The sequence below is a fragment of the Nansenia antarctica genome (assembly GCF_963989245.1).
Source record: "Nansenia antarctica genome assembly, chromosome: 13".
NCBI lineage: Eukaryota > Metazoa > Chordata > Actinopteri > Argentiniformes > Microstomatidae > Nansenia > Nansenia antarctica.
In genome coordinates, this window is record NC_137683.1 from 32,120,334 (window position 1) to 32,132,833 (window position 12,500).

A 12,500-nucleotide genomic window follows, 5' to 3' on the forward strand; every position below is an offset into this window, starting at 1 on the left:
CTGTATTGTTGTGTTTGCTTGGCTGTGTCCCAGTGCGTTTTGTTGTATTGTATTGTCTTGTGTTGCCTGTCTGCTTTTTGGCTGTGTCCCAGTGCGTTTTGTTGTATTGTATTGTCTTGTGTTGCCTGTCAGCTTTTTGTGCTTACTGTTGTATTCCATTATTGATGTCCGTTAGTGCTTTTGTTGTATTGTTTGTTTTACATGCATGTGTTTAATGCTTATTGTGCTTTGTTTTTAACATGTTTTATCTTTCAGCTCCCCTCCCCTTTACCCTTATTGCAGGCCGGCATTGTAAATAAGAATTTTGTTCTTAATTGTCTCGCCTGGTAAAATAAAATAAAAACCTGATGTTGTCTTTGTTGACACCAGCCACAAGGAGGTGCTGATTGTAGAAGTAGGCTGCCCCTTTGACCTGTACATGGACCAGACTTTCCAGGACAAGTAAATCAAATACCAACCACTTCTTGGTACGATAACCAGCTTTGGGTACAAGTGTAAATTCAGTATACTTGTGTTTGGAAGTCTGGGCCATGTATATAAATGCACCATGAGGGGTCTGAGAATTGCTGCAATGACTAAAAGAAAGGCCAAACAGGTTGCCAAATGTTGCTCTGTCTCAGCTATTATTGGCAGCTTGGCCGTGTGGAGAAGGAGGTGTTATGTGTCCCTTGAGTGTTCAGTGCTGCTTATCCCCGAAATATTGGATTCTCTGTTTGTGTAATATGATTTGTGGAACCAAATAAAGTATTCAAAGTTGCTAGTTCCCTTGTCTCTACTGGTAGCATGAGGCACGTTAGCCAGTTCTGTATTCATGTGTGTGTGTGTGTGTGTGTGTGTGTGTGTGTGTGTGTGTGTGTGTGTGAGTGTGTGTTAGAACTCTCTCCTACCCCACTCTGATCTGTCTGGGGTTGATGGTCATCAGGCTGGTTCTGTTACCCACATCGTCATGGTTACTGACTGGACCCAGGTTGAACCTGCAGAGGGGGGTTGGAACATTACACTCAATGATGAAGATGATGATGATGAAGATGATGGTGATGATGATGATGATGATGATGATGAAGCTGGTAGTTACCTAATGATGAAGTCAGCATTGTCGATCTCAGCTCCACAGCTGCTGTTCTGTAGGATGCCTCCGCTTCCAACGACAGCACAGCGACCCAACACTTCTGGACCCCAGGGAAGGCTCTACACACCACACACACACACACACACACACACACATTTTAAATGCTTTATTTATGTCCACATACATGTACAATTCTAAAGGACATAAATACTAACAGTGCATTTTGATATCATGGAAACAATCTGTTACAGTAATGCTGAGCCAACAACCAGTTCTGCCACACACAGGATGTTATTTCACACACACACACACACGCACACACACACACACACACACACACACACACACACACACACACACACGTTATACCACAGCACCCTTTACTCCAGGGTAAACACAACACACACACACACACACACACACACTGACCTGTGGTAGCATGTTGTAGAGATTCTGGTCCACAGTTTTAGTTAACTCTTGGTTGCTCTCATATTTGATCGTCTGGCCCAGTTGAGTGTTCTGTTGGGTCAGAAAAAGACCTCCGGTGGCATTACAGCAGAATCGCAGTCTCTCCCTACAGGAGGGAGGGAGGGAGGGAGGGACGGAGGGGGAGAGGGAGGATGATGGAGAGATGGAGGGGGAGAGGGAGGGTGATGGAGAGATGGAGGGGGAGAGGGAGGGTGATGGAGGGAGTGAGGGAGAGAGGCATGGATGGAGAGTGGGAGAGAGAAAGAGGGAGGGAGGTAGGGAGGGAAGGAGGGAGGGAGAGAGGAAGAGGGAGGGAGGTAGGGAGGGAAGGAGGGAGGGAGAGAGGAAGGGAGGGGGAGAGGGATGGAGAGAGGGAGGAAGAGAGATAAAGAGAGGGAGGGAGCGATGGACAGGGAGAGGGAGGGTGATGGAGAAAAGGAAGGAGGGATGGAGGGGGAGAGAAAGGGAGGGATAGAGGAAAGGAGGGGGGCGAGGGGACAGAGGAAGGGAGAGAGTTTTAGGGCTAGGGTAAAGAAGGACAACCAGTAGAGCTGTGATCAGACATTACCTGTAGAGCTGTGATCAGACATTACCTGTAGAGCTGTGATCAGACATTACCTGTAGAGCTCTCTCTGGGTGATGTTGACGTAGTGAGGGCAGTTCATCAACTCTCTCACCTCCTTTATAAGAGACTGTTGCTTTATCCTGAGAGGGAGGGAGAGGGAGGGGGGGGAGGGGGAAGGGGAGAGAGGGAGAGAGGGGGGAGAGGGAGGGGGGAGGGAGATGAAGGGGGGAGGAGAGAGAGTTTGATTGATTGAAAACTTTATTAGAAGGTTTGCAGAAGTAGGTACATGAAAGTACATATTACATACAAGGTCAAACTAAAAGGATAAAAACCCAAGAAAGCCACTGGCTTATTTCAATTGGGGTCCTTGATTTTCAATTCATCGTTACATGTAAGACAGACATAAGAAAAGAACTAGTACTATCTACAAGATAATACAGACAAATAACTATTACTATCTACAAGATAAACGTACATCCATCATGGGAAGAACAATACAACAAAACATAAGGTATGTACAGCGGGTAGGACAGGTGGGGACATACACCACAGGTGGGGGCGGGGGACAAAACACAAAGTATGTACAGTGGGTAGTTCGGGTCTTTTAATCTGATTTTTGTTTTAGAGGGTCCAGTTACGGATTGCAGCCTCCTGTAAATGTTTTTTGAGAGTGGTTTTGAAGGTGGGCAGTGTTTTGCACTCCTTTAAGATTATAGGAAGGGCGTTCCACATCTTTACTGCATAGTTTGCAAACGAGTTTAAACCCTTGTTTGTGGTGCAACGCGGTTGAACGTGGTTCGTGGAGCTTCCTCTGGTGTTGTATGTGTGGACGTTGTTCACTTTTTGGAAGTATGTTGACAGGTACTTGGGTGTCTTTGTGGTGTAGCGTATCTTGAAGACCAGGCCCAGTGCAAGCTGCTGCACTCTGTCAACTACTCGTAGCCAATCAAGGCTCAAAAAATGAGCAGCGGTTAGATGTGTCCTAGGGTTGAGGCCTAGCAGAAGCCTAACCAGTTTATTTTGGTCTGTCTGGAGTCTTGTTTTATGGGCCTTTGTGGTTCTATAGTACCATGATGTTACGGCATAGTCGAAGTGACATTGAATGAGAGCTCCTGATAGGGTCCTCAGTGTGTTTTTACTGACAAGTGAGGATATCCTGTACAAGAATCTAGTTTTATGGTTCACTTTTTTGATTACTTTTGCTGCCATTTTATCTCCGGAAAGATTTGCCTCTAAGATGGAGCCCAGGTATGTAATATCCTCTTTTCTTGTGATATTAATGTTACCCACTTTTATTTTAAAATGTTCAGCCTTTCTGAGTTTAGATGGGGATCCGTATAGGATGGTTTCAGTTTTACCTAGGTGTATTGATAGTTTATTGTCAGCTAGCCAGATGCAGATTCTACTCAGTTCAGTGCTTAGCGCTTTTTCCACCTGCAATATGTCCCTGTCAGAGACCAGCAGAGCCGAGTCATCCGCGAACAGGAACAAATTGCAATTACATGCTGATGACATGTCATTCACATATATTAGGAACAGTAAAGGTCCCAATATGCTTCCTTGTGGAACGCCGCAGGTCACTGGGAGGGGGGGGGACAGTGTTCCGTTCACACTAACCACCTGTTCCCTCCCCTCTAAGTAGGATTGCATCCAGCTCACCGATGTTCTATCGAACCCAATTGCTTTCAGTTTATCTAACAATATGTGGTGATCTACTGTGTCGAAGGCCTTCTGGAGGTCCAGCATGACCATGCCGCAGTACTTGCCCGAGTCCACCTCATGGTTGATGTGGTCGTTCAAATAGAGAAGGCATGTGTCAGTGGAATGGGATGTTCTGAATCCTGATTGAAATTCATACATCAGATTTTTTTCGGTAAGGTACCTATCGACCTGTTCATAAACTATTTTTTCCATAAGTTTCGAGATGGAATTAAGAATAGAAACAGGTCGGTAGTTGCCTGGGTCTAATTTGCTTCCTTTTTTATACAGTGGGGTTACCCTTGCTATTTTAAAGTCAAGGGGGACGTGTCCCTGTTTGATGGAGAGGTTTATTATGTGGGTGATGATTGGGGTAATGGAGGCAGCTGAGTCTTTTAGAAATCTGGCTGGAATATTGTCATGGCCCGTGGCCTTTTCTGAGTGTAGAGCGCCTAGCTTTTTAAACACCTCATCGTTTGACACCATGGAGAGTTTAAAATCATCATTGCGTACACCCAGTTTATTGTAGAACGCACGGATGTGCTCTACACCATAACGCCCTGAGTGGGGTGGTAGATTGTTAACTAATTTAGTGGCTATGGTTGTAAAGAAAGTGTTTAAGCACTTAGCCACATCCAGCTTGTCTGTAAGGAGAGAATCACCAGATTTTATGCTGATGTTTGTAGACCTGGTTTTGAGTTTTTGACTGCAACCTAGTTGGCTATTAAGTAGCTTCCAAAGGTCACGTGGTTTGTTTAAGTTTTCTTCGATTTTGTTATCGAGGTATTCTTTCTTAGCATATTTGGTCATGGTAATTACCTGATTGCATAGTTTGTTGCATTGTTTTTTAATTTTCTCAAAGTGGGTTTTGTGATCTTCGTTTAAGTGTTTCACTAATTTTGATTTGCATTTTTGAACTTCAGAGCATTTTAGGTCTCTGACTTTCATAGCATTTAGAATGTCCGAATTCATCCATGGTTCCGATCGGGCTTTAACCCTGGTGGTTCTCATGGGGGCTATACTGTCAATAATATTTAGGAATTTGGTTTTGAAACCTAGCCATGCCTCTTCAACCTGTGTGCATTTTAGTTCATCTAACCAGTCTTGATTCTCCAGTTTATGGTTTAAGGCCTCACTAGAATAGGATTTAAGGGATCTAGTGGTTACAGTTTTATGACCGCCAGCCTTGGGTTTATGTTTTTTACGAGTGCAAAAGATCATGTAATGATCACTTAGCCCACATACAATAACCCCACTCTTGGAGATTTTGGACTCATCCGATGTTAGAATGAGATCTATGGTGGTTTGAGTAGAAATACACACCCTAGTGGGTTTGGTAATTTGTTGACGGAGACCGTGTAATTCAGAAAACCTAGTGAAGGATTTGAAAACGGATGCTTCATTTCTGAGCATGTCCGTGTTCAAATCTCCAATAAGAATCTTTTCCACGCAGTCAACGTCATCCAAGCACCCCTCAAGAATATCATAGAAATCATTCTGATCGGGAGGTCTGTAGATAGTACCAACCAGCACCGGTTTTGCTTTGTTAAAGATAATTTCAACCCAAACAGATTCTAATTTGTCACGATTCAGGTCATCCCGGGTGTTAAAGATAATATCGTTGTGAATGTACATGCAGACACCAGAGAGAGGGGTGAGAGGGAGAGAGGGGGTGTTGGCTATCTGTTTTTTTAAAACAGGCGTTGAACTTTACTCTTAGATACCTGAACCCAGTTTAACTCTTAGATACCTGAACCCAGTCTAACCCAGTTTAACCCAGTCTAACCCAGTTTAACCCAGTTTAACCCAGTATAACTTGCATGAGCATTAAGCAGTGATTATGACCGCTCCAGGAGACCCTAGAGAATGTTTCCATTTCTTTAGCTTCGTAGTTTTATAGAGTTAGTATTGATGTCTGGGCTACATTTCATGGGAAAAGCTGCAATGGACATTGTGGGGAATATGACGCGTTCCGACCTGCAGAGGGAGCTACAGGACAGTTGGTGAAGGGATGAGGACCCAATTGGCATCATCCCTTCACCAACTGTCCTGTAGCTCCCTCTGCAGGTCGGAACGCGTCATGTTCCCCACAGACATATGTTAAATTCTGCATTTATCACTGACATGTTGTATGAATTTAATTATTATTATTATAAAAATGTGAGATTCCAGGGACAGTCTCCCTGGAGTAACTGAGGGTTAAGTGCCTTACGCAAGGGCACAGTAGTGGTGGTGTTCCCAGGTCTTACTCAAGGACACACTAGTGGTGGTGTTCCCAGGTCTTACTCAAGGACACACTAGTGGTGGTGTTCCCAGGTCTTACTCAAGGACACACTAGTGGTGGTGTGTAAAGGCGTTACCAGGTGTTACCAGGTGTGTAAAGGCTTTGCCAGGTGTGTACATTGTGTGTACAACATTGAGATTCACTCACATGGTCACGTGGTCTGATGTCATAGAGAGGAACTTGTGTCTCAGTGAGACACACCGATGGGAGTCGTAACTGTTGAATCTCTCAGTCCTGCAAAGAGTTAAACATACTGTTACACACACACACACACACACACACACACACACACACGCACACACACACACACACACACACACACACACACACACAGACACAGACACATGCAGGCAGACAGACAGACAGACAGACAGACAGGCAGACAGGCAGACAGACAGACAGACAGGCAGACAGGCAGACAGACAGACAGGCAGACAGGCAGGCAGACAGACAGACAGACAAACAGACAGACAGACAGGCAGACAGACAGACAGACAGACAGACAGGGAGACAGACATACAGACAGACAGAGAGACAGAGAGACAGACAGACAGACAGACAGGCAGGCAGACAGACAGACAGGCAGACAGACAGGCAGACAGGCAGGCAGACAGACAGACAGACAGACAGCAGTACAGTGTTAGCGATTACATTGACCTTTTTTGACATTTAGCAGACGCCTTTTTCCAAAGCGACTTACAACAAATATTTTGTCTAGGTAAAATAAATGAAGACAGGAGTAGAGCTCACCCCGAAAGCTGCTCCATCTCAGGCAACTCTCCTTTCTACAACACCTGGCCCCACACTCCCTGTGACGCCAGCCTTATCAACAATGCCAGCCTCATCAACAATACCCATCGCCCTACCCCGCCACAGGATGCTATCTACAACACCCATCCCCATCCCCCGGATGACACCCATAATCAGTTGATGCTCTAACAGTCCCCGCTTCCATAGAGTTGATACCATTGACATTCCTGATATAAAGCTGGGACTCTCAACTCTTGCTATCCCTGTTCATTTCAGTAACAGAACAGTTAATTGCAAGTCTGAATGCTTTATACACCCCTCAAATTGAATTGTTTTGTACCCTACCACACACAGCCCACACAGAGACCAAACACAAAACCACTCAAACTATCACTTTTCAATGCCAGATCCTTAGCTAATAAGTCTCTCTTAATCAACGACTTGATTAGCTCCTATGAACTAGATTTCTTATTTATCACTGAGACCTGGTTAGATAAAGATAACAACACACCAATTCTTATTGAGTCAGCACCCCCCAATTTTAGAACCTTAGATGTCGTTAGATCCCACAAAAAAGGTGGTGGAATCGCCTCTTTCTTCCGAGACAGTCTTAACTGCAAACAGACATCCTTCTGGGAATGTTTATCATTTGAATATCTTTCAGTTGTTTTTAAATGTTCCACTCGAATTATTTTTATAATTGTATACAGACCACCCCAATACTCTACTAGCTTCTTTAATGAACTTACAGAGCTTCTCTCCATCATTACTACTGAATTTAATGGTCTGATCATTGCTGGTGATTTCAATATTCATGTAGATAACTCAGAGGACAACAAAGCCAAAGAACTCTCTGTTCTGTTAGATGTTTTTGAACTTCAACAACATGTGAACCTCCCTACTCATAATCGAGGTCACACTCTGGACCTTATCATCACCAAAGGCCTAGATATGTCAAATGTTGTTGTAACTGACATTGCCCTGTTGTCTGACCACTGTTGGATATTCATTGACGTATCTATCTTTCCTGTTATATATATATATATATATCAATGAAAAGACCAGTGCACTGTTCACACAGGCCTTTTCCCTAGCCCCCCCCCCCCAAACTTCTATTCCAACCTCATTAAATGACCTTCTACACGATTTCAACTTAAAAATCACAAAAACCATTGATGATATTGCACCCATTAGATCCAAATGCATCTCTGGTAAGCAAAAAGCTCCCTGGAGAACAAGGCATTAGGTCTTCTGTGTCAGGCATGAAAAACATGTCCCCATTAACAACCCCAAATAGGGCGGACAAAACAACCATGTCACAATTTAACACCATTGATTACAAGACCCTAGATAAAATCATGTCACGTCCACCTGTGCCCTTGATGTCCTGCCAACAAGCTTTTAAAAAAACATATTTAGCTGCATGGCAGGCGAACTAATACAAATAATTAACACCTCCCTTTCATCAGGAATCTTCCCTGAAGCCCTGAAAACTGCAGTTATTAAGCCTCTACTAAAAAAGAACGGCCTAGACCCATTTGTACTAAACAACTACAGACCCATATCAAACCTTCCCTGTACAGGAACAATTATTGAAATGGTTGCCCACAAACAACTTGGCAATTATTTGACCCTAAATTATTATTATTTTTTTTTTTAGATTTTATCCCTTTTTCACCCAATTTGGTATCCAATTGAACCCAACCTAGCATCCAATTATCCCCTGCCTATTGCGTAGGATCCGCCGCACGACCCCGTGGCCGGCAGCCCCAGAGGAGATCGCCAGGCAGACTAGCTGACTGGCTCCTCGAGCCCAGCACCGTTATTCCGGCACCCCGGGGGCGCTGTTGCGCGACGGATCCTTGTCCGGAAATAGTCCTATACCGCCCTCTGGAGCGGCCGCTCAATATGCCGCTCCCTGTGTGCCTCGGCCATATCCGGGTCTGGCGAGACCGGGATTCGATCCCAGTCCCCGGTGGGCAGCTTGCACTAGTGGCTAGTGCTTAGACCGCTACGCCACCGCGGGGCACTAAATTATCTTTTTGATGACTTTCAATCAGGCTACATAGCACTGAAACGGCCCTTATTAAGGTCCTTAATGACATTCGCGTAAACACAGACTCCGGAAAAATCTCAGTTTTGGTACTACTAGATCTTAGTGTTGCCTTTGACACTGTAGACCACGACATTCTAATAGATAGACAAAAAACCTGGGTAGGACTTTCGGGCACTGCCCTAAACTGGTTTAGATCCTACCTACAGGACAGAAACTACTATGTCTCCATTGGCAACTTTGTATCTGACCAAATTAAAATGACATGTGGGGTTCCCCAAGGGTCAATCCTTGGCCCCCTTCTATTCAATCTCTACATGCTTCCATTGGGACACATCATAAAAAAGAACAAAATTGCCTACCACAACTATGCGGATGACACTCAAATCTACATAGCCCTCTCATCAAACGACTATAGTCCCATTGACAATCTCTGTAATTGCATTGAGCAAATAAACGCCTGGATGACACAAAACTTCCTCCAACTAAACAAGGACAAAACAGAGATAATTGTATTCGGTGCACCTGACAAAAGATCGAAAGTCAGTGCAAAACTTGATTCTCTCTCTCTTCAAACTAAAAAACAGGTCAGAAATCTTGGTGTAATTCTAGACTCCGATCTAAACTTCAACAGCCACATAAACTCGATAACTAAATCAGCCTACTATCACCTGAAAAACATAACAAGAATGAGAGGTTTCATGTCCAAGCAAGACCTTGAAAAACTCATCCATGCATTTGTTTCGAGTAGACTTGATTATTGTAATGGTCTACTAACAGGCCTATCTAAAGGAGCTGTTCGTAAATTGCAGCTCATCCAAAACGCCGCTGCTAGGGTCCTAACAAAAACAAAGACATTTGAACACATTACACCAATCCTGAGATCCCTGGACTGGCTACCAGTCTCTCAGAGAATTGAATTCAAAATCCTCCTAATTACATACAAATCACAAAATGGTCTTGGACCAAATTACATATCAGATCTCCTCCCACCCTATATTCCCGCAATCTCCCTAAGGTCAGCTGAGACAAATCATCTAATAATTCCAAGAGTAAAAACAAAACACGGTGCAGCAGCTTTCAGTCACGCTGCCGCATGCTCCTGGAACAAACTCCCTGAAGAAATCAAACAGGCCCAAACCCTTAAAATATTTAAATCTAAGCTAAAAACCTTCATGTTTTGCACCAGTTCTGATTAAACACAAACACTTCTATCAATGTCTTTTTTCCATTAACTATTGTCTTTTTAAATGTTTTATCTATTTACTTAGTTTGCTGCACAACCGCGGAGAGAAATGCGCTACAGAGAGTCGTGAGAACAGCCCAGAAGATCACCGGCGCCCCCCTCCCCTCTCTGGAAGAGCTGTACAACACACGCTGTCTCAGGATGGCCTCCAAGATCTCCAGAGACCCAACCCACCCTGGGTACGAACACTTTGCCCGGCTGCCCTCGAAAAGGCGGTACAGGACCATGGCCGCAAGGACAAACAGACTGAAGCTCAGCTTCTACCCCAGGGCCATCCAGGCCCTGAACACAGCAAAGACCTAGGTTCTGGGCCCTGGACAGTCTGGACGGATTGATGGCAGCTGCTGGATTGAAAAAATCAGGTGTAGTGCTGAGGCACAAATGTGTACATTTCAAGCCTGCAAACTGCGACACATTAAATGAATGTGCAATAACACTATGTGCAATATGACAACCCTAGTCGTCTTATCTGTACAGTACAGTATAGTGGATAGTGTACATAGCCTTTATTTATGTAAACCAGCTCCCTTCCCTCCTTTTTTTCTTTCTTTTTATTTTATTTTTCCTAGCACCAGGGGAGCCACCCCTCCCAAATGTCATTGTTTGGTACCTGTACTATAGCAATGACAATAAAGACCATTCATTCATTCATTCACTTCTTATATTTGCTTTTATTCATTGTAATTTTTATTTTCTTATGCTGCTCTTGCTGTATTTTTAAATAATGTATGTAAAGCACTTTGAATTGCCCCTGTTGTATGAAATGTGCTGTACTAATAAACTTGCCCTGCCACTGGCGCATTGCCAAATTAGACATTGAAAAAAAATTGCCAATACAAATAAACTTGCCTTGCCTCGCCTTGCCTCTATTGTAGTTGTGTTTCTACTGATACCTGCCTCAACCCCTCTAGAGGAATGCAGCAGTCACGCTACTCGCTCACAGCTTTGTACCGATCCAGCACCAACTCTGGAGGAACGAGTTGCCCACTGCTGTCAGGACTGCAGAGTCTCTCCCTCCTCATCCCCTCTACCCCCCTGTACAGACCTCCTCATCCCCTCTACCCCCCTGTACAGACCTCCTCATCCTCTCTACCCCCCTGTACAGACCTCCTCATCCCCTCTACCCCCCTGTACAGACCTCCTCATCCCCTCTACCCCCCTGTACAGACCTCCTCATCCCCTCTACCCCCCCTGTACAGACCTCCTCATCCCCTCTACCCCCCTGTACAGACCTCCTCATCCCCTCTACCCCCCCTGTACAGACCTCCTCATCCCCTCTACCCCCCTGTACAGACCTCCTCATCCCCTCTACCCCCCCTGTACAGACCTCCTCATCCCCTCTACCCCCCTGTACAGACCTCCTCATCCCCTCTACCCCCCCTGTACAGACCTCCTCATCCCCTCTACCCCCCTGTACAGACCTCCTCATCCCCTCTACCCCCCTGTACAGACCTCCTCATCCTCTCTACCCCCCTGTACAGACCTCCTCATCCCCTCTACCCCCCTGTACAGACCTCCTCATCCCCTCTACCCCCCTGTACAGACCTCCTCATCCCCTCTACCCCCCCTGTACAGACCTCCTCGTCCCCTCTACCCCCCTGTACAGACCTCCTCATCCCCTCTACCCCCCCTGTACAGACCTCCTCATCCCCTCTACCCCCCTGTACAGACCTCCTCATCCCCTCTACCCCCCCTGTACAGACCTCCTCATCCCCTCTACCCCCCTGTACAGACCTCCTCATCCCCTCTACCCCCCTGTACAGACCTCCTCATCCCCTCTACCCCCCTGTACAGACCTCTTCATCCCCTCTACCCCCCTGTACAGACCTCCTCATCCCCTCTACCCCCCTGTACAGACCTCCTCATCCCCTCTACCCCCCTGTACAGACCTCCTCATCCCCTCTACCCCCCTGTACAGACCTCCTCATCCCCTCTACCCCCTCTACAGACCCTCTACTTTGGCTGATGTGATGTGGGTTAACTAGCCAACTCTCTAACATCAGCGGAGAGAACCAAAAGTACCAAGTGAGAAACTCCTCGCTGTGATTGGTTAACTTGTTCCATGTGAAAACATCTTGCGTCAGACATACGTAGCCGTTCCAACCAGGGAATGTTCAGGCTTCTGTTCACACATTAATTTTAATTTTAATTAATTTTGCCATTTAGCAGACGCTTTTAATCCAAAGCGATTTACAATTACGAATTACAGGGACATTCCCCCTGGAGTAACTGAGGGCTAAGGGCCTTGCTCAAGGGCACACTAGTAGTGGTGTGGCTTCAGGCGGGATTTGAACTCACAACCTTCCGATCACAAGTCCAACTCACTATCCACTAGACCACCACTACCCCTCTAGACCACCACTACAC

The 12,500-nt window shown here is 45.5% G+C and overlaps 1 protein-coding gene across 1 annotated transcript in view; it reads right to left on the reverse strand.

Moving 5' to 3' along the window:
* The window catches only part of LOC308169544 (alpha-N-acetylneuraminide alpha-2,8-sialyltransferase-like), a gene marked incomplete at both ends in the record, with an annotated part of 31,295 nt that overhangs the window by 967 nt on the left and 17,828 nt on the right, over nucleotides 1-12,500 (reverse strand). The window contains 4 exons of the mRNA XM_080544227.1: nucleotides 888-974; nucleotides 1,076-1,188; nucleotides 1,499-1,643; nucleotides 2,156-2,242. Coding sequence (XP_080400353.1) covers nucleotides 888-974; nucleotides 1,076-1,188; nucleotides 1,499-1,643; nucleotides 2,156-2,242 — 432 coding nt within the window. The remainder of the gene's footprint in view (nucleotides 1-887; nucleotides 975-1,075; nucleotides 1,189-1,498; nucleotides 1,644-2,155; nucleotides 2,243-12,500) is intronic.